Here is a 23,501-nt window from a genome sequence, read left to right on the forward strand (position 1 = left end):
AACAAATATGTTTTTTCATCTGTGAAGACTAATCATGCGGTTATCATTTTATGTTGCCTCTTTTTGCCCTTCAGTATCTCTAAATATAGTCATATTGTTATTACCTAATTAAGCCTCCAGCCACAACCCTGAGGATTATACTGAACTTTGCTCCCAGTGGGCTGTACTTAGACTTACAGACTTCATTCTCTATTTTTGTAGCGCTGAATAGCATTGGATGCTAGTGTTGCATGAAGATCTATAGAATAGAATAGTGATTGATGTGATTTGCATTGGTCTAGCCTTCATTACCTTTTGTTTTATTTGAATATGTTTAGATTTTGAGGAGTAAACAAATGTATCACTGATTTTACTTGGTAGCTGTTTTACTACTGCCTTATTTTATTTTATGTATTTAGTTTATTTATTATATATTTTTAATTAAGAAGTAGATACAAATAATTTATGGATTTTTTACACACACATTTATGTAGTCTAAGCTATATTACATACTGTACAAATGAAGCGATAACCCAAATCTTAAAACTCTAGTACAGGGTCAGTGAGGATCTGCTTGATCTCATATTATGTGAGAGAAAGCCTGTATGTGAAACCAAACGTTTGGCTTTCGGTTCTGTTTTTTTTTCTTCTTTCACCCATTTCCTTTTGTTTCTCTTCATGTGTGGTCACCTTCCCTGGAACTGTTTCCATCCCAGATTCCTATTTAGATGTGAGTCTGACCGTGTTGATTCCAATCTGACACCAAGTCTGACTGTGGATTCCAGTGTCCAGTGCTGCCTGGCCCACATCAAAGAGACAGGAGCCCCTTTTTGTTCCTTAACGAATACAATCTGCCGTTTAATTTGTGTGGGGTGTCGGATTAATCGGGCCTTTGAGGAAGGTGACATTCACTGTTTTCTCCCTTCCTTTCCCCATTTTTTTCACATGCTTTTCCCTACCTCTAGTTCCCCCCACTCTGTAGTTCAGCTAAGTTCAGCCAGGCATTTAGTTCACATTTAGCATGCCGTACGGATAGACAGCAGGAGAGGGAACACGGTGGAGAGAGGGACGAAAGGAGGAGGAGTCTGGGTAGCTTCTGATTAGCTTTACTTTACAGCCTAATGAAGAGACGGCTTACCTATTAGTCTGCTGAATCCAGGTGCCAGGCTTTGGGATTTAGGAAACGTCTCTGGTTCAGAAATACATTCGAAGACTCTCATCCGGTTGCGATTCAAGAGCGAGGGATAAGGGGGAGGAGCCAGAGGCCTCTAAACAAACACACAAACACAAAACAGCTGCGCCTGGCAGCTAACAAATGTGTGATTACCTTATGGAATGCAGCATGCACATCAGGCAGGTGACGCGCGGAAGTGCACAATGACATGAAATCCAACAGCTGCTGTATTACCCAAGGGCCAGACATCCCCTTCATTAAGCAGGGTTTACCAAACCTGTTCTGTGAAGTTGTTGGTGTGTTTGAGGAGCTGTTGTGTGGTTAAATGTGGGAGATTATAAATGAATGGCTGTTTTGGTGTATCCATGACATGGAGTTGCAGAAATCGGAGGGGTTGGTGGCACAGGTGAGGAGGGTGAGATGCTTTGTACCGTTCTGTAGACAGATGGTTTCTCCCCGGGGAGCCTCCCTCCCTCACCTTTCTGCGCTGTTTCTGCACTGTAAGGCTTCTCTCTGGGTATCGTGCTGACGCGGCAGCCCCTTCAACGTGAAGAAGTGTCGCCCAATCTGCCCGTCTCAGCCCCTGGCCAGACGTGCCATTTCCAGCCCCCTGAGGTTTTCAACACTCCAGGTGAGAACAGCCAAGCAACCGGTGTCATTTTCTCCTGCTGATCCCCAAAATACCAATTCATTTCTCTCAGTCAGGTTTCCCTGCACCTGCACATAACTGAAGGAACTAGCAATTCATTTCGCCTAGCACATTGTGTCCACATGTCCCTGAATGCACGATTACTCTCTGAGAATCAAAGAGCGATTATATCTTAGGAGCAGTATGCTTTGATTACAACAAACATGTTCTTCAATAAGGATCTATTAGATTCTGTTTTGCATATTTATGTTGCACATGGATATTTTTTGCATATCTAGGTCAAAGGCTTGTTTGGATAACATTCTTGTTTTTATAAGATGGTTCTTAATACGAGAACAGAAGGGGAAGGGTTTTTTCAACTTAAATATTTTTTGGAGTATCAAGGTGTTTCATAATTTATGCGGTAAAACTAGACAAAGTGTGATCATATTTACATTAAGCAGGACTTTATTTCATATTTTAGAGTTAGATTTTTACATTTACTAGAAAGGAATAAGTATGTGTAAGTGTAACATTGGTTTTTAAAAATGTATTTTATTAACGTTTATTTAAAATATTTAAAAGTAATTTCTTTAGCTATCAGTAATAATGCGTTTACTGCAAAAAAACAAAACAAAAAACAAACAGACAAAAAAAAAACCTATTACAAAGATTATAATTATTTGAATTGTATCCATTACTGGGAATTTACAGTGTTTGTATTGATCCACTTGTGAATCTTTATGCCAGTAGGTGGCGACAAGAGTCTGTCTGTGAGTGAGTCATTGAATCATCCAGTCTATTAAGTGATTCAGTCTGTGATCATTCGAGGCTGTGGTTCAAAAACATTGATTTGACCATTGTGGTTCCAAAACAATTGGCATCAATGTGTACAATATACTCACTATAGTTAATCACATGTAATCACCTTTTTTATTTTATTTTATTTTATTTTATTTTTTGCAAAAAGAATTCTACTGCACATATTTTGTGTGTTATTGAGGAAGTTTAGTTCTTTACAATTGCATCCGATCCGCTGTGGTTCCTCCATTCCTGTATAAAGCAGCACTAGATTAGCATTGCATTTTCAGTATTGCTCGTTCCTTGCTACTCTTTACTGTTGCAAACACATGTTTCTTCTGCAGCTAGTCATCTAGTGAAGAGAAATCTCTGTGTTGTGTTTCCCATTTGTGTATTTATTATGTGAAAAATACACCTTAAGTTCTTTAACCATAGCACTCAATTCACTGCGAAAGGTTCAAAAAAGGCCTGGAAGTACGGGCAAATGCAAGCACAGCGTAAATGAGTCATTGCAAGGAGAAAGGGTTGTGATAAGCAGTACGTCTACTTTGGGCAGGCCTGAAAAGAAATTCATTAGGTCTGCCATCGTTTACATTTCCGCTCGCTTGCTCGCCTCAAATTATATTTAGTGACAGCTGCTTTGACAAGCCGCACTGTATGTTTCTGGGACTCCAATGTATTGAATTTCCATTGGGATTTCTTTCTTAATGCGTTTCATTTTCTTCTCTATAGCCTTTTCTTTTTCTTTTACTCTATCCCCTTTGTAATGGTGTGGAGTCAGTCCTGAGAAGGAATATTACATAGACGTAGTTCCACCCCACCGGTGCAGATGATTGGGATGGGTGGGACTGGGAGAAAAAAAAGAAGAAAAAAAAAAAGGGCGAATGATGAATTATCTTTTCTGCTTATCATCATCATTATCATAAGTCCGTAATTACTGATGACATTTTACAAATGACTAGGCCCTCTAATCTTTCTCTTCGGCCAGGAGTCGTCGTTGAAGCCCTACCTGCCCTCCCTGCATGACCTGTCATGATCCTTCAGCTGTGTGAGTTTCAGCGCAGGAAGCCAGAACATCTTTCTTTTCTTTTTTAATTTGTTCACTGTCTGTCATTTTAGAGTGCTCACCACAGGATACAGGGAGAATCTTTAGACCAACCTGGCATATAGGACTCTTTCCATAAAGAAGGTACAAAATAGAGTCATTATCTTTTTTCTTTTTCATCAAATGGTCAGTGAAATTAGGTACTTAACCTTTAAAAAGTGCTGATCGTGCACCTAAGGAGGTCAAACTAAATATTAAATGAGCTGCTTTTTCTATTCATTTTATTTGAGCCTTGTAGTTTTTACAACCTTTTTTACCAAAATATTGGTCTAAATACAGAATAAAACTTTAAATGAAAATTAAATAAACATTAAATGAAAATTTATTTGTATTCATTTATTTGTTTTGTAAAAAAATAAATAAATAAAGGACTTCTCAATTTATAACAGTAGTTAAGGAATTAGGTATCATGAACTGACAATATTTAAAGTACATATATATATATATATATATATATATATATATATATATATATATATATATATATATATATATATATATATATATATATTTGCACAAATTGGACAAAATTGAATATTTAGTTTTTGATAATTAGAATGATAAAGTGGCAATAAATAGCAGTTTGGATGTATAACAGTCAAATAGAAGTTCAACAGATAATGTCAAAAACATTACTTAAAGTATATATATATATATATATATATATATATATATATATATATATATATATATTAGGGGTGTAACGATACGCGTATTCGTATTGAACCGTTCGTTGGACTAATTAATTATATATAAAAAAAAAAAAAGAAGTGAACTATAATGATATGCGTTCAACAAGGTAGCCCAGTAACCCAAAAGAAGTAACAGGCAACGCCCCTGACAACCCCGAACAAGAAAAAAACACAAACTTATATGTTTATGTTAGGCTACTCAAGTCAGGCGCGCGCTCGCTCACTCAGTACACGCTGAGAACTAGGGGCCGTTCACATATTGCGCCTAAAAATGCGAGGAGAACGCTATGCGCGTGATTCTCCTCCTTTCCAAAGCGCTCGGACAGAAGCGCCCCTGAGGCGTCTGCCTTTGCTAAGCAACCATGACGTGCACTCTCCATGAAGACTCGGAAATTTCAGCAAAGGATAAATGGATCCTAAATCCTAAAAATCTAGAGGCTAAAAAATCTAAAAGGCTAGCTCTGCTACTAAATTTATTTCAAAATTGCAATCCATATACAACTATGATCAGCTGTTCCTTCATCTTGGCTGAGCTTTCAACGTTGTTACGGGAAAGGATGAAGCTGATTGGTTAGTTCTTGTTACATTACCCGTGGTGCGCTTGCGGCATTCTGAAAAGTTGAGATGTTTCAAATTTTTGCTGTATCTAAAACGTACCGAACCGAACCGTGATATGTATATATTTTTTTATTAATTAATTTATTTATTTATTTTGGATACAGTTGAGAAGGTCAAAATCAACATTTTAGAAGTTATGCGTTTAAACGTTTTTTTTTTTTGTGCCAAGTTTATATTATTCTAAATACTAGTTTATTTTTTATTTATTTATTTACATATCTTGTAGTTCTAGCACAAAAAACTAAAATTGTGCTTTTAATGCTTCAAACTTGTCAGACATCAAAGTGTACCTTTTTTTTGGAAGTCTTCAGATTCCTGTAACACTGCTGTTTTTTTATGCCACAAGATCGTGGGTTACTAGAGAGCTTGTGAGGTTGCAGTTTACCTCAAAAGATTAGAAGCACAACACATAGTTTACTATATTTTAGTGTTTCCGTATCTTGCCAATCAAAAAACATTTTGTAGATTATTTCTAGTCGGCAACACATAATGAACACATGAGCTCTTTTCCTTCCATCTTATTTAACTGGGCTAGGCTTTCTATGCCCAGTTGTTCATAGCAGAATGGAAGCTTGGCAGGCTTATGGGTAGGTTGCCCTTTCAGGAAGTCGGCCTCGCTGGCAGAAAGATGACCAAGGTTATTTTCCTTTGGTGATAATAAGTAATAGCTTATAAAGATCAGTGAGCTCTAATCACAAATTCCTCCCTGCATCTCATTACTCTAACATTCTTTTCGCTGTATCAGCCGCAGCAGCACTTAATTTCCTCATCGCTCAGTGCTGAGTGGATCAGAGTTCTGGGCGAGATGCAACGGAGTGACAATCTGCTGGCCAGAAAAGAGAAAGAAGAGAACATGCTGTACTTAGAGACGTCAGTGGAATAAACGAAAGGAAAAAGAGTATTTTTTACAAATATTAAAACTAATCATCTCTGAACTACTAATTAGACCGTTTAACTTTTATAGCTGTATTGTTTCCTCATTTTTTTTACATTTGTAATAAGATCCCTCATTATCTTCTCATGATATCTCTGTGCTTTTTAACTCAACGCACGTGCAATGCTTTGCACTTTTTGTCTTTGCAACATCCCCAAGTGGCCACTTGTGGCCATGCCGCTCTTGTAGAGGAAGGTGAGTGTTTGCAGTGAAGTTTGATTCAAGGATAAGACACACTTCCTAACCTGCACTGTGGAAATGTCAGAGGCACACATCAGTCTCCGACAGCATCTCGGCTGCTTGTGCTCTGTTTGGCGTTTGTCGACACTGAATGTTTCAGTTTATGGGTTGATTGGTCTGCTTACACAGAAAATATCGAGACTTTTGTTCTCTAATTGCTGTTCTCAGCAAGTTTTTGTTTATGTCAGTGCTTGTTTGTCATCGAACAAGTGTGTGTTTATGTTTCCACATCCATTTGTGTTCGAGAGCCGTGCTAATGCTGCTGGGACAGGAAGTGGAAAACCTTCCTCCGCATCTCGCAGACGAATTCTGTAACAGAGTGCCACATTTTATGAGCAAGGACGGGAGGGAAGAAAAAAAAAGAGGGGAGGGAATGCGACTACCTGCTGCAGTCTACAGTCTGTGGGCAAGCGGAGAGCCATGCATGACCTCACCGTCTGAGGGGGCGGAATACACTGAGCCGTTTCAACAGTCTTCCAGGACGCCCCTGTTTATTTTTGTCTATGGAATGATGGGAAATTTGACTGCTGCAGAAACAAACTGACACCCTTGTGCAGCCAGCCGGCCACGCCAGCCCAGGCCGGTGTGCGTGTGTGTATTCGTCCTGTTTTTGGGGTTTGGCTGCACTGAGCAGGAGGTAGAATGGAAATGATGGCGAGGCTGTGAGCAAAGTTTGCTGTTCCGTGGCCCATAATGGTCAGATTGTGTTTAAAGTTGAAGCAAGACATAATCGGCGGTAATTCACTCATGTGTCTGTCTGCAGTGATTACATCCTTCTCCACCATCCTAAATCAAGTCCTTTCAGTTACGGCCAGCTGCTCATAACATGTTTACCCAGCGTTGGTTCCATGCTCCATATGAATTTCCATGCCATTTTTAACTTTTTTTCAATGACCGATTAATTTATCGACTTTGAGTCTGAATGGCACTTATGTCAAGCACACTGCACCTTCTGTTATGTTTGGTCGCACGCCTCGTTTAGTGTATTCACACAGAACCTGTATGCCGTGTAGGCTGCAAAGAAAAGGCTTTCTGTTCTGAATTGATATTTAAACCTGATGTTATGCGAAACTATCTTTCTAACGAAAGCCCAGATTCAAATGTGGTTCTCTTTATGTTGCTATATGTGGTAGCAGGTTGGAGTGTGTTCGCTGTTTTGTGTGCCCACCCTTCAAACGTTGGAGCCACAGCTGCAGCGAATCACCTTCTTAAACAGTGCCAGAAACATGCCTCCTTACCACCCACGTCTGCTTTCATTCACCAAAAAAAAAAAACTTTATAATGATTATAAATGTCAGTGATAATAAAACTTTGCATGCCCCCCCCCCCCCCACTCCCCAGCTCCACCTTTCCACAACGTCATTTACATTTGAACCCAAACAAAATATAAAATGAGAGGGTGTAACGCTATCTGGGTTTGGAGAGGCTATGCACCACATGAGCGCGCCCATAATGTCGTCGACAAGCATAATTTGTTCACTGACAGGATGGCGGTTAGAGTTATTTTTATTCTTTAATTGTGTAATGCGTCGTTTTTTTTATATGAATCACTCATTAAAATCTGCAGCCCCATGACGGATATGTTTCCAATCCTTTTTTATTTTTTTTTTATTTTTTTTATTATGTCCGTCTTATAGATCAAATGTGCAGAAAGCTGAGGTGGGATGAAATACTCGAATGTAAACATCCCTCAGTATTCAAACATCTGGTTTTGGGGTGGTCTGTTAGGTGATCTGTCTCATCTGTCCTGATTCCACTAGTTTCTCATGGTGGAAACCCCACATACACCCACTTTCAATCATGTCTCATCCTTTTCCACCCTAAATAATGCAGCGGTAACTGGTGTTTCTAAGATAGATGCAACATTCTGTCGTTGAATTTGAGGTAAACACAGATAAGACACCTGTAAGTTTGTATCATCAGCTGTTTGAATCTCAGCTGATATTGTACAAAGTTGGCCATTTCTCAACTCTGAGCCACCTGAGCTGTTAAAACTAGGACTGTCAATCAATATTATAATTTTTAATCTTTTTTCAACCTCTTTCCTCATTTGTATTTTTTTTTTGTTTGTTTGTTTTTGTTGTTTAATTGCACTAAATTGATGGCACAACTTTCTATGTATAGCTTTTGTAAAAAAAAATTTGTGTTTTTTTATTATTTTTTTATTTAATGGGCCTTTATTTTTTTATTTAGCTATATTTGATTATTTCAGTTTGATTAATTTTATTACTCTAACTTAGTTGCCAATACATCATTTATATCTTAATTTTTTTAACTAATTTTAATTTAGCATTGTTTCAATTAACTTTTTTTTTTTTTTTTTTTTACTTAAAAATAACAGCAATGCAAACCACATGGCCTTCTGTTTTAGGGTGACTTGAAGGGATTATAAAAAATTCCTCTTTCATCCTGTATCGTGAACATTGTCATTTATATCTTAATCACCCAAAATAAGAGCATATCTAAATTTGGATTGGCAATACGTCACTACAGATAATTTCTGAATCAACTGAATATGCGGCATCATTCGATAAACCTGCTTCACTCATTGGATGGTGCCAGAAACAGCCAGGTGGCCCTAATAATGCAGGCGGAGCCTGAAACCAGAATCCGAGCAGAGCTATTTATGACCTACAGAGGAAGAAAAAACGGTACTGCATAATTTGAATGTTTATATGAATTATGCTTTTGATTTGCTGACCAAAGCTTGCTTTTTTGATCACAAAGGTCCAACTCCAGAGCCGGCCGACTGCAATGAGACATCTGTTTTAACTGTGCACGACAAAAGTCATTGACCTGACAGTGGATTTACCAGACATTTTTTTCCTCCTATTTCTCAGTCAATCTCTCCCTCCTTCTCTTTCATGTCCTTCACTCCTGTCTAGAGTGTGAGACGACAGCCATAGCGTTGAGGGGAACTGCCGTTGCGTGTAGATGAGTCGTTGTGCTCTGAACCCGACTGCAAATGAACATCTGGCCGGCATATTGGTTCCATGTGTGAAAATGAGATCCGTCCGAATAATGACCAGACTCAATCAGTATTCAAGGGGAGGAGATGAGTGCATGCTGATCCTGATTTGCTCGACAGTTCAAATTGGCAGTACCTTACATAATTAAGGAGCAATTGGCCAAGATTAGGCGGGCTTCAGACCCTGACCGATCATTAATTTAGAACCCCGTCTCAGGATCTGGCCCCCTGCTTTTTACTACCCCGCCAACCTCCTCTGGAGTTTGCCAAAGCACTATCAGCTGGTAGCTATTTGTCAGGAACCCCCCTCATAACGACCTTAATTGTTTTAGACAAACAAGCAAGCTTGTGGCCTAGGCTTTTTATACAGGAAGACATGGCTTCTTTGATCCAAACTATATTCCTTAGTGAAGCCTCGGAGCTATTTACCAAAGATATTTATCCTCGGATAGATAGACAGATAGACAGACTTCCAGGCTCAAAATGGCCACTTTATATCTGTGCCACTTGAGAGATAAAAGAAACCTAAACACGTACAGCTTTATTTTGAAAAAAAAAGAGAAGCAAATTTTACAAAATAATGTAAATAAATACGAAATGCAATTCATAACAATTTAATTAAAATTGAAATGCATCTTTTTAATGATTATGCATTTTTTTTTTTCCTGATTATGCTCCGCATGTATGGACTGAGCTTCAAGGTACATTACATATTGTAATTAAATAATTAGCATTATTTAATTCTTTTATTTAATAATCTTCCATTGAACAGAAAAGAAAGTATTGTGAATAATCCTTCAACCATTTTTGTCAAAAGGAAAAACAAATACAAAACAAAACCCCATTGACTTGTATGCATTAAAAAAAAAAATCACTTTATTGTGTTTGGCAGAAGAAACTAACTAATATTGGTTTAGATTGACATGACAGTTTTTTTTTGGGTGAACCATCCCTTCAGTCAATCAAGACAAAAAGCTTTGCGCAGTCATTTCAGTTCTGAGCTTTGCTAAAAAAGGACTGTAGAAATGTTTATGCCTGGTCGTGTCATTTGTCATATTACTCAGCGCAGGTGGCATTTAAGGCAAGTGTGGCATAATGTTAGCACGAGTGCTGACGGTGGCTGTTATGCTTCATTAAGGGCCATAAATGCTGCCTTTGTAAGGGTGGGGGGGGGGGCGGTTTGCCTGCAGACTATTTGGCAGTCGCATTGTAAGGTAATCTTAAGCGAATCCGCTGACAGCTTTTCCAGGTATCATGATATGACAGCACACCAAGATTGTTTAGAGAAAACACAAGCTGATTTGGCACGACGATTCTCAGCATTATATGAATAAACAAAGCACAGAAACATTCCCATTGTTTACAGGCGTCGCTCGGCAACGGCTCCTGCGCAGCACAGCCGTCCATCAAGGGCTTGGCTGCGCTGATGGTGTCAGTGATGGAACGGGCGCGAGAGAGGAGGAGACGTAATCAGGAGAATGTGCAGCAGCCCTAAAATGAAAGGGGCAAGTCCATATGTGTGATTCTCTACCCATAAACAGCTCGCAGCCAGTTGCAATTACAACGTCAGACCTGACTGCAGCTATAATCACAGCAAGATGGACCTGCAGGCGCCCGGCTCTCATGACTTCTCATTCTCACTCATACTTGTCCGCACATCTGTGAGCTGAATCACAGATTGCGGTGGAGACCGTTCGCTGCGCAGTGGCGGCTTCTGGGATCGCTCCTGGCATCTGCAGGAAAAACGTGGCAGCGGGGCATCAAACAAACAAGCCGCCGTTGAGCGTGTGCGTCTGCGTACGCCGGGGGCCTGACTTTCTGCCCGTTTGTTGCAGATCGCTGCCTGCTCTCCGCTCCTTTCTCTTTCATTGCCCTCTGTAATCATTTAACCGCTCGCAGCCTCGGGGCCGAGGTGCCACACCTACGCTTTTCTACCAATTCTTCTTCAGGTAGCAGCATGCTCTGATTGTCTTCCTGTGCGTTTCTCAACATCAGGAAAATAGCCCGTTCTCTTTTTATCTCCTGCTATCTCGCTCGCTCGGTAGCTTTGTTTAGAAAGGGGCCATGGAGACAGGAGAAAGGCGAAAGAAACCGAGAAGAGGGGAAGCACTCCGTTTTTGTTATTAAAAGATGCTTTCAATGAGGAATGTGTGCATTAGCTGTAGAATGTTTCCTATTAGCAGCTTATCTCTGAGGCTTTTGGCTAAGGGCCTGGCTGAAGCTTTTTTTCCAGAGAGAGAGGGAGAGAGAGAGAGAAAGTGTCAGCCTTGATGAGAAAGAGACCATGCAGGGCCTGGGGAATTAACCAGTGCTGCCATAGAAACCCTGAAATCCATGACACTGGCAGGCCGGTCTGTGACGTGGCAACACCCTTGGCTGACCAAGCAGAACTTGTGCCCTCACCTTCGGAAGACTGAAAACACCTTAGAGAGAGGGAGAATGTCAGCATGCTTTCGTTGCATGTATTGTTTGAGATCATGAGTGAAGTGGAGATGGTGGTTTAATAGTGATTTGTGCTGTCAAGGACACAACAAACTATCACAATAGAGACGCAGCTGTCCTTGAAGGATATTGTTCTACTTGTGCGTGACACTTGACGCATCAAGAGTTAATTTGCTTTCTGTTTAAACTGATTTTAAGAAAACAATGCAATAATGCATTCAGTAAATTATTTTTTTAACCCTATACTTACTGAGGGTAAAAAATATATTACGGTTTCTTTACTCTGTCCAAAAACAAAAGTTTTTATTTATTTCTATTTTATGAAAAAATAACATGGTATTCTTTTGAAATCATTTGTAAATACCATGGCACTTAAGTATGCAAATTATTCAGTACCATAGTGTGCAGTGGAGAAGTCTGAATGCACAGTTGAATCTATTTGATTTTACTCAGATTTGGAAAAAAAAAAAAAAAAAAAATATATATATATATATATATATATATATATATATATATATATATATATATATATATATATATATATTATGCCAGATTAGTTTATTTTTGGCCAATTTTTGTGCTACTAAAATACTTCAAATATTTAGCATTAAATTATAAATGCATTTCATTTCAGTTAGAAGCATTTTCACTTGAGCTCTCCTTTAGTTTTATTTTTTGGTTGACCTAATGTGCACTGTAAACTTTTTATGCTTTTTGTCTTTTAGACATGGGATCTGCCCTCAAATGTAGTGTGTGCTGCTTAACAGACACTGCAGTGAACTAGTTTTGTCTCTGTGTTTCAAGATACCGGAAGCCAGCTTTAACAGTCCCACACTTGCAGCAGGCAGATTGGTGCCGTCCAACAGAAGTTCTCAGAGAGCTTGTAAAACCCATTCCTGAACAAATGTGCGCACGATTCTCAGCATTCCTCTCCCGCTGAATCGGGCAGCACTGGAAAGTACGAAAGTTGGAAACGTGGTGTTCATATTCACTTTTATGGAGGCCTAATTAGGGATTTGTGTGTTTTCACAAACAGGTTGTTCATGGCTACAGATGTTAAGCTTCCTCTGTGTTTGCTGAGCTTGGCCCGTAGGCCTGGGCTACCGCAGACTATTTGCTCAGGGATAACTTCCTGCTTGGCTAGCAGATTGCTGTTTCAGCATGCTTGTCTCTTTCTTTTGTGTGCATAAAGTTATAGATTATATTTTTATGATACATCATAGATAATTCATGAAATGCATGTGGGTTGGTGTCTGCGAGTTGCTTAATGTTTTGTTACGGAGATGGGCCTGCAGTTAATGGGACCCTTGGCAAATCCGGCAGGAAAAAATAAGTCCGGTTTTGCTCGGCCCCTCCTGGTCCTTGGCTTTTTATTTTTAACTTCATTGTTGTAGAAAGGAGGATCAGCGCTGGCAGCCCTCCTGCCAGCTGCACTTTTATCTCCCCGGCCCTTTTCAGATGAAAAATACCTCCAAGAGCTTTGCAAAACAACTGCACTTTTAGCCACGCTACAAAAAAAAAGTATTTTTGCTGTGCATTTAATAGACCGCCCTTCCTTTTTAATACTCCAAAACATATAGAATTGAAGTCCAGCAAGAGATTTCTCTCCACAAGAGGGAGAAAGATCGCCTGGAAAGCAACAAATCCTGAAATGAAATTTGGCTAAATCCTCATCTCTCCTCTTTCTCAATGCTAACTCCCTACAGATGTCCCTCTGCCGTCTCCCTTCCTGCATGGAAAAGTGACTGGAGGTCGCAGACGCGTGCTACCCACTGATAAATCTCAAACAAAAGGTTCTGTCGCAGCCGGACTCTGGTCAAAGTGACTCCGCCACTGTAGCCTTTTTAAACCTTGTGACTGCTATTGATTAGCAGCTGTGCCGCTGCCCTCTTCAGAAAGCACCGCTGGGACTGTCCCTCTGTTTCTGGGTACTCTCGTAGACCAGATTTCATCCCAGAACGGTTTGTGTTTGGAAAGCAAAGGTTATTTATTGAAAGAAAGGTGTACATCATTAATGAATGGCTTTTCGACAGGAAAGGTACAATGCGATTTATTATGCATGCATGCCTGGCAAACATTTCTCATGGATGTGTCTTGCATTCTTTTCTAAAGACGAAATTTGAATTCCTGAAGAGAACGTTCAAAAAAATCATCGTTATTAAAGTTAACCTCCAACCTCCTACTGGGCTTAAATCCCCAAAGTGAAGATGTTTAAGAAATGTGTTGGGTTGTTACAAAAAAGCATTGCAATACATAACAGTAGCTACAGATAATATTACTGCCTCTAGGTATTCGCTTGTTAAGTCTGACGTCACGTAGTAGCGCTTCCGTGTCCAAACGCTCTATCAGTTACCATGAGAAAACAACAAAAGGTGCTAATATAAACTCACAATGTGATAGAATATTAGCGAAAAATTTATAATCTTAACCTTTAACTCCATACCGAAGTCCCAGATAGCCAGACAATGAAAATATAAATATAAAAAAAATATTAAAAAATTATTTGTGTTTGGGACGCTGTGAGCAGGGAGACTGTAGTGTAAACCTTAAGTTTGAAAGCGTTTAGCTTAAATGATTAATATGAATAAACAGTGCTCATAAACGGCTGCTGAGGTCGTATTCTCAAGTGAAGTGAGTTGAGGCTTGGACCCGGAAACAGCGCTTCTTACGTCATTGTAACAAGGTTCAACACAGTCTCAATAGGAAGGAAGAAGGCAGGGGTCAGCTTGTTGCTGGGACACTCGTTTATTCAGTAATACAAAATAAGAAAAACACGATGCCCTCTGGGCGTAGACAGCAAACGATTGCTTAAACACGGTCAATAACTTCAATAACTTTAAAGCACTGTTGTAGCTTCCCTAGTGCAGAACGAGGTCCCAGCGTGTCTCTCTCTCCTTCTCTCTGCGGTGACTCGGCTTATATCCGGTCTCTCCACGCCAATTACTGCAATCAAACACACGTGTTCGTTAATTGCATTTGACCTACTTACGCCTCGCTCTGCTCCCTCCGTCTCTCTCCCGTTGCGGATTCCGCTAAACCACGCCCCCCTCGCCACATACCCCCACCGCCCGACTCAGGCCGGGGAGCCGTCCGGCCTGCAGCCTCCCCCCCCCCCTCCTGGAGAGGAAGTCAGCCACAGCCATCTGTACACCCGGCCTGTGGATCACCTGAAATTTAAATGGTTGTAAAGCTAGATACCACCGGGTGATCCGCGCGTTGGTATCTTTCATGCGGTGGAGCCACTGCAGAGGAGCGTGGTCCGAACAGAGGGTGAACTCCCGCCCCAGGAGGTAATAACGGAGGGTAAGAACAGCCCACCTGATCGCTAGACATTCTTTTTCTATGGTGCTGTACATCGTCTCTCTCTTAGAGAGCTTCCGACTGATGTACAGCACCGGCCGTTCTTCCCCCTCCACCTCCTGGGACAGGACTGCGCCCAACCCTCTGTTCGACGCGTCTGTCTGCAAGATAAAGGGGAGAGAAAAGTTAGGTGCATTCAGGAGCGGTCCGCCACACAGGGCAGCTTTTAACTGGGTGAAAGCCTGCTGGCACTGCTCCGTCCACTGGACCGTATCTGGTGCCTCCTTTTTAGTTAAATCAGTCAGCGGGCTAGCAGTATCCGAAAAATTAGGTACAAACCTTCTATAATACCCTGCCAGCCCCAGGAACTGTCTAACCTCCTTTTTGGTCTTAGGCCTTGGACAAGTTGCAACTGCTGCCGTCTTATCAATTTGGGGACGCACCTGTCCATGACCCAAGTGGAAACCCAGATATCTTACTTCCACCCGCCCAATTGCACACTTCCTCGGATTAGCCGTGAGCCCAGCCCTCCTCAGCGTCTTCAGGACCGCTCGCAAATGCTGCATATGTCGCTGCCAATCCCCACTGTAGATGATGATGTCATCCAGGTAGGCGGCGGCATATGCAGCATGCGGACGGAGAATTTTGTCCATGAGACGCTGAAACGTGGCTGGAGCCCCGAATAGCCCGAACGGAAGAGTGACAAATTGGTGTAACCCGAACGGCGTGGTGAAAGCTGTTTTTTCTTTGGTCATGGGAGACAAGGGGATCTGCCAATAACCTTTAGTTAAATCCAGCGTCGAGTAAAAGCGAGCCGAGCCTAGCCGATCAAGCAATTCGTCCACCCGGGGCATTGGATATGCGTCAAATTTTGACACAGCATTCACCTTTCTATAATCCACACAGAACCGCACGGAGCCGTCTGTTTTAGGTACTAAGACGATCGGGCTCGCCCAGTCACTGTTGGATTCTTCTATTACTCCCATCTCTAGCATTGCCTCTAACTCCCCCTGAACCACCTTTTTTTTATGTTCAGGTAATCTATACGGCCGGCTGCGAACTACCACGCCCGGCTCGGTCTCAACATGGTGCTGAATGAGATTCGTTCGACCAGGCAGGGGCGAGAACACATCAGCAAAGGCTGCTTGAATGGACTTGATATCAGTGAGCTGCGATGGTGAGAGGTGGTCTCCTCCAGGGGCCAGAGCGAGAGATTGGGATTTTGAACTCGCTTCTGGACCGAGATCCTCCTCCCCACTCACTACCGTCGCCAGCAACACTGATTCCGCCTCAGACCATTTTTTTAATAGGTTGAGGTGGTATATTTGATGTGCCCCGCCCCTATCCGTTCGAGCTACCTCATAGTTAAGATCCCCAACCCGCCGTGTGACCTCAAAGGGTCCTTGCCACTTCGCGAGTAACTTTGAACTAGAGGTAGGGAGTAATACAAGCACTTTATCCCCCGGTGCAAATTGACGTAGCCTAGCCCCCCTGTTGTACAACCGACTCTGTTTGTCTTGAGCCTGCAACAAATTCTCCATGGATAGCCGCCCCAACGTGTGGAGTTTTGTTCTCAGGTCCATGACATATTGAATTTCGTTTTTACTAGCAGAAGGTCCGTCCTCCCAAGTTTCTTTAAGGACGTCAAGGACCCCGCGGGGCTGGCGCCCATAAAGAAGCTCGAAGGGGGAAAACCCCGTGGAGGCTTGCGGGACCTCCCGTACAGCGAACAAGAGGGGTTCTAGCCACCTATCCCAATTTTTGGCGTCTTCCTGAACGAACTTACGAATCATGGATTTTAATGTGCGATTAAATCGCTCGACCAGCCCGTCTGTTTGTGGGTGATAGACGCTTGTTCGAATCGATCTAATGCCCAATAATTCATAAAGCTCGCGAATAGTACGTGACATAAACGCCGTGCCTTGATCGGTGAGGATCTCCTTTGGGATCCCCACCCGGGAGATTAATTGAAACAGTGCACTCGCCACACTCTTCGCGGAAATAGAGCGGAGAGGCACTGCCTCAGGATATCGCGTTGCATAGTCCACCAGAACTAATGCAAAGCGGTGTCCTCGTGCTGACCGCTCTAATGGCCCGATGAGGTCCATGCCAATTCGTTCGAAGGGGACCTGCATTAATGGAAGGGGGCACAATGGTGCTTTTGGGGTGGCCGGTGGATTCACCAGCTGACATTCACGACAAGCCGCGCACCATCTGCGCACATTCTCGTGAATGCCCGGCCAGAAGAAGCGGGCCATGAGACGGTTTAGTGTAGCCGCTTGCCCTAAATGCCCGGCCATTGGATTACAATGAGCCGCCTGGAAAAGCATTTCCCGGCGGCTTTTAGGTATCAACAACTGGGTTGTATCTTGCTTTGTCTGGGCGTCTTGGGTCACCCGATACAACCTATCTTTTAAAATTGAAAAGTAAGGATAAGAGAGCGGTTGGTCAGGGAGGAGAAGCTGTCCGTCGATCGAGCGAACCTGGTCAAAAGCATTTTTTAGCGTCTCATCGCGGGACTGTTCCAGGGGAAAATCATCGCGCTCCGGGAGGATGTTCCGCTCGGGAGCACTCGGTTCCCCTGCAACAGGTTCCGGTGGTTCCGGTTCAGCCTCTCCCACCTGCGCAACCGCTACTCCATCCCTCCCTTGTTTCCCCCAAGAGCCATCCGAACATAAATACCCCAATAATTCATTAAACGCGGGCCAATTCGTACCCCCCCTGATACTCACTGGTATTTGGTATAAGCCAGCCTGATCGAGGGCAGCCTTTGGCGCGTCGGGGACCCGGATCAACGTCCCCACTTCCATCACCGGACACCTATCGATAAAATGCCCTGGGTCCCCGCAACGCCAACAGGCCGGCCCAGACTTTACCGCCACCCTGGCGGCAGGAAGTAGGTCAAGCGATTGGCGAGGAGAGAGCGGAGAGGCCGGGGCCTGGGGAACGGATCCCATGGGCGAGGTCCCACCCCTGGGAGGAGCCCTGGGACCTGCTGGTGACTCAGCCCCGTAATTCGTCCTCCACCTCGGGGCTAGCTTCGACGGAAGCCCCCCACGGGACCTGGGGAGAGGGACAGATTTAGGGAGAGAGAGGGGAGGGGAGGAGAGAGAAGAAGAGAGAGAAGCAGATGGTAAGGGGTCGCCGACCCCTGGACACGCCACCATTTGGTCTTCCGCCAGCTGGATGGCCTGGTTCAGCGACGTCGGGCGGTGGCACTGGACCCACTGCGCTGTCTTCCTTGGCAGCTTGGCCACGAACTGCTCCAGTACCACACGATCGATCACGTCCTCGACGTCGCTACTGTCGGCCATCAACCACTTGCGGCAGGAATCCCGGAGCTGCTGTGCCATCACGAAGGGCCGGCCAGACTCTTCCAGGGTTAGAGTCCTGAACCTCTGGCGATGTTGCTCCGGAGTCCGACCGACCCGCTGGAGGATGGCACGCTTGAGGTCCTGGTAGGCCAGGAGGTTTTGGACTGGCAGTTGGTGAGCGGCCACCTGCGCTTCCCCGGACAGCAGGGGAATGAGCCGCAGGGGCCAGTCCGCAGGGGGCCACCCTCGAGCCTCTGCCGATTTTTCAAACAGGTCCAGGAAGGCCTCCGGGTCATCCTGAGGCCCCATCTTGTTGAGCGGCAGAGGAGATGTCTGGTCTTTAAACGAAGGGGTGGCCCGGGCCTCCCGGTCTACCCAGCTCCGGAATAGCTCGCGGTCTTCATGCTGGGCCCGGAGGAGCGCCTCGAAGCGTTTGTCCTGCTCCTCCTTGATCGCCAGCATGTGTTGATGTTGTTCCTGATGAAGACCGGCGAGCGACTGGATGATGTCCGCAAATGGCGTACCTGACGGAGATTGCATGGCGGCGATGCTCTTCTTCCTTCCCGGGTTTCGGAACCACTGTAACAAGGTTCAACACAGTCTCAATAGGAAGGAAGAAGGCAGGGGTCGGCTTGTTGCTGGGACACTCGTTTATTCAGTAATACAAAATAAGAAAAACACGATGCCCTCTGGGCGTAGACAGCAAACGATTGCTTAAACACGGTCAATAACTTCAATAACTTTAAAGCACTGTTGTAGCTTCCCTAGTGCAGAACGAGGTCCCAGCGTGTCTCTCTCTCCTTCTCTCTGCGGTGACTCGGCTTATATCCGGTCTCTCCACGCCAATTACTGCAATCAAACACACGTGTTCGTTAATTGCATTTGACCTACTTACGCCTCGCTCTGCTCCCTCCGTCTCTCTCCCGTTGCGGATTCCGCTAAACCACGCCCCCCTCGCCACAGTCATCACTTAACAACTGAATAAGCACAAGTCGTCAACGATCAATGTAAACGTGATCCAATAAACAGTCATGAGATGCATGCATAACAGGACTTATCACTGAAATTATCTTTAAAAAATAGAGGGGAAAAATGGAACTCTATAAGATGGTTTTTAATGATTTTTCATCAATTATTATTTTTTTTTTTGGTAGGCTTTTTCACTGTTTGACTGGTAGATACTGTGAATACATAATTTAATTCCAAAAAAATCCTGTTTGAATGTAGCTGAATATTCTGATATGAATATGAATCCAGAGTAATTAGCCACTATGCCTCAGGCGATTGGCTTGTATCCAGAGAGCCCATTTTTACCTGTCATTAAGTTGAATGGAAATGCTAACAGATTGCTTTCTCCAATCATTAGAGACCCTTTATATTTTAAACCCTTGCATGTCTCCCTTCCAAAAACTGTCAGCACTAATGGTTACGTTTACGTCCGTTATCCTTCTGACCTTTTTCTTCTTCAGTATCTGCGATGTGGCATGTGCCCACTCATTCCCAGAGGCTCGGGGTCAGTGAATCATCCTCTAGCAGCTTTGTTATGCTCTCATTTGGGAGCCCGGGGAGCACAGGTCAGCATGGGGACAGAATGTGATGAGACTTCTTTAGCTTTGGAAGCAGGTCCATCCTGCTCCCCAAGGACAGGTATAGGTATGTCCAGCAGGAGTTCAGCTATATGATGGTTTGCGAGAGCTGCTGTGTACGGATGTACCGGTGGGCTTTGGTAGTACGTCTGTCCTTGCTTTCGATGAGTCAGAAACTGTGATCTGTTTCTGCACAACTAGCCACACAGCTAGAAAGATCGCTCTTCCCTCTCTACATTCTGACTCTCATTGTAGCATTCTTTTTGGAAAACTGAAAAAAAGTGCAAAAAATCTGATCTACTTTTGTATCTACCCCTTAAATTGTGTAAATTATTATCTTAGTACTTATATGCAGCCTTTTTATATTTATAGGGTATATGACAAAGTGGTCTTGTCATTTTCAGATTTTTTTTTTTTTTCACAGTGCATACATATACATGACTATTTAAAGCATCAGCAATTCTGTGCTAACAAAATCATAGTCTCTTCTTCCATATACTCTCATTCAAGTGTTAAGATCCAAGTTTTGTTTATCAAATGGACATCAATACAGTATGGAGCAGCAGTTGCTGGCAGTTAAATGCAATTTCCTGCAAGTTCCCTAGAGCAAACACTGGATTAAACTGAAGATATATATGCAATTCAACTGTGCTGAAAGTTGAGTAAATGACAAATAAAACAACACACATACATCTTTTTTTTTTTTAGTAAAAAAAAAAAAATGAATATTTTTTGGGATGCATTAAATTGATCACATGTAACAGTAAATACATTTATACTGTTGCAAAAGGTTTAGATTTCATTTTTTTTTTTTACTGTCTATTCATCAAAGAATTGTGAAAGAAAAAAATGCATGACAGTTTAGAAAGGAAAAAAAAATGTTTCTTGAGCAGAAAATCAGCATATGAAAGGTCATGTGACACTGAATACTCAAGTAATGGCTGTTGAAAATTCAAAATGCCATCACAGGAATAAAAACATTTAAAAATATATTCAAACAGAAGCTGTTTTAAATTGCAGTTCTTCAAAATATTACCGTTTTTTAAAATCTTTTGATAAAATAAATGCTTCCTTGGTTAGCATAAGAGACTATATATATATATTATGAACTGTAGGTCAGTGATAAGCTTCTGTTCAATGATATGCTTCAGTTCTTTATTTTAGTTCAAAACTTTCAAATAGAATTCATTTGAATCATTTCATATCATATATTTCCCTGTTGTTTTTAAATCATACATTCAATTTTATTCAATTTGCAGCCCAAATAAAATCCGTTTACAGTAACTCGTGTCTCTGGCACCAGTTTTCTTTCCCCCCTGGCTGTTCTCTGTATCCTCCCTCTGTGTAGTTCCTGTGTTTACCCCTGAGCTTTTAAAGAGCACAGGGATGTGTGACGTTATGCTGTCGAACAGCAGCACCAGTCGTTGATGAGCATTCGTTCCCAGTATGCTTTTTCCTATCGCTGGTTTAGCGAGGAATCATTATGATGAGGGACCGAGCGTGCATCTTTGTGCAAAGCGGTAAATTCTGCAGGAGGGAAATAATGGTGGTCCTCAAGGCCAGCACCATGGCAACGGGTGGATTATCAGGCCAGTGGTGTGGGCTCAAAGTGAGCACAAAGAGCAGCCGAGCAGCACCAAGACTCTGACTGCTTTCATTACTCTCATCTGGCTATGTACACACACACATATCTCTGTATTCCTCTTCCCAAAGCCATACTGTTATCTGTGTCCAATTAACTGAGAAACATCTTACTTTGCTTGTCTGTTTATTTCTCGCTTTCTTCCTTTCTTCCTTGCTCTGACTGTCTATCTTTGTTTCTCTCTGTCCAATTTCTTTCCAGTCTCTCTTTTCTCTCTCTCCCATTTTTCTCCCAACATTTCTGACCGCAACTGTCACACACAACATTAACTTACAGCCATATTTTATCAGTACCGAAAAGCAGCCTTTAGTCATGAAGTCTGAACTTGATTGATACCAGACGAGGCTAGCTGTTGAAAACGCTGTTTACATTCCCCTAAGAAATCAGATGAGGCCATTCTCTCCCTGCGCTCTGATCTGGAGGTGTTTAAACTCACTCATAACATTGTCAGAATGAAAATGCCCACTGTAGTCAATCACATCCTCCAGATACATCTATCACACATATATCAATGATTCTGTCTCAACTGATTCAAAATCAGTTAGAAGATTAGATATTACACGTATATAAATATGATGTATATACATTGTATATTTCGTCAGATATTTAATATTCAATTAATACACTATATTTAATATATACACAAAATTTAAATATGAATTGTTACAGTAACTAAATGTTTTTATTCTATAATTAACTATTTATCTGTAGCATTTAATTGTAATTAATTTCTTGAATATTTAACTTACTAATAAATGATACCAATAATAATTCTGAATCTCATTTCTTTTAGTTTTAACAATTGAAGGGTCTGTAGCAAAGTGCTGGAAGATACATAATGAAACCTTTTTACTGTGTGATCCCTTTAACGCAGTACTGAATGAGTTCTCTCTCCCATGAGCCCAGAAGCATTATGGGTATTTGAGTGAAATACTGCTTTTGTCAGACCTCTCGAGCAGGATATATTACGTATTATTTTCTCATTTTAAAGTTCTCTGTGTCTGTTTCTTCAGAGGATGCGTTTGACATGTCAAGAGCCTTTCTTTCTCTTATTTATTTCTCTCCAGGCTTCCAGTCTTCAGTTGAAATGTATGTTTTAAAGATTTGATTCTGTTCTTCGCCTCTGTTCGTCTTTCATTAATATTTTTGTAACTGGCTGTAAATATATGGTAGACGTTAATGTGTTCCACTCAAGTGGGAGTCTTGATAATTTTGTATAAATTCAATGCAACCGCACAGACGCAACACCCTGGCAACAATCCACAGCATCCCAGCATTGTGGCAGTAAAGATTTTTCTTTTTTTTTGGTTCATGCTTGGCCCTGGATTACAATAATAATCCTATAGCAATGTACTTAAGGCAATTCTAAAATAATATCTGTTTTTTTTTTCTGTTTTTTTCTTTCTGTTTCACTCATGCCCTACCGCCCCTTTCCCAGTCTATCTACACACGTTCAGAGGGGAAAATGAACAAATGAATAATTGAAGAGGAGAGCTGAAATTATTCTTCTTGCCTAGAGCTTGTTTCTTTCTTTTTTCCACTGCCTTCTCTTTCCTGGAGACTCGGGTTGCTTCAGTAATATTGAAGTTTTATGAGTGCAGTCCACAGGTAATGTCACAACATATTTGCACAATCAATTCTTGATCTCAATATTTATCAACTTCTTTTTTTGAATGTTTTCTTATTAAATAATATACCTGTTTCATACAGGCCATGCTGACAGTCATGTTTCCTTTGTTTTAATCATTTGTGTCAACGTGTCAAATATTTAAATGTCACTGATTCTAGTAACTTACATACACTTCTGCATTCAGAGGCTGTGGCTCATAACCCATTGTCTTGCTTGCTTACTTGAACAACATTTTATTATTTAAGTAGTATCATGGCATACACTGGTTTGTAGGGTAAATAATTTTTTACTGTTTTCTGCACCTTGTTACTCTAATTATTTATGGCAGCTAATGAATTGGAAGCCTTGCACATTTACAGGAAGTACTGTAACACATTTCTGTGTTGAAAAATAAGGTGGATATGATGGATGGAGGCAATTATAGAACAAAATAAACCAAAAACTACAA

The 23,501-nt window shown here is 42.0% G+C and overlaps 2 protein-coding genes across 6 annotated transcripts in view; one reads left to right on the forward strand and one right to left on the reverse strand.

The window, feature by feature from the left end:
• trps1 (trichorhinophalangeal syndrome I) overlaps positions 1 to 23,501 on the forward strand; it is a 115,559-nt gene that overhangs the window by 48,392 nt on the left and 43,666 nt on the right. The window lies entirely within an intron of this gene.
• LOC113119273 (putative SCAN domain-containing protein SCAND2P) lies at positions 14,467 to 18,784 on the reverse strand. The gene is made up of 2 exons (XM_026288597.1): positions 17,614 to 18,784; positions 14,467 to 14,524 (listed from the first exon to the last, which is right to left on the reverse strand). Exons 1-2 carry the CDS (start codon positions 18,733 to 18,735, stop codon positions 14,522 to 14,524), a joined length of 1,125 nt encoding a protein of 374 aa, XP_026144382.1. The 5' UTR covers positions 18,736 to 18,784; the 3' UTR covers positions 14,467 to 14,521.

The sequence above is a fragment of the Carassius auratus genome, chromosome 19 (assembly GCF_003368295.1).
Source record: "Carassius auratus strain Wakin chromosome 19, ASM336829v1, whole genome shotgun sequence".
NCBI classification, from domain to species: Eukaryota; Metazoa; Chordata; class Actinopteri; order Cypriniformes; family Cyprinidae; genus Carassius; species Carassius auratus.

What these genes read in the sequence shown, in the direction of transcription:
- LOC113119273 (XM_026288597.1), bottom strand. Translation starts at nt 18,735, where the DNA reads ATGCAATCTCCGTCAGGTACGCCATTTGCGGACATCATCCAGTCGCTC.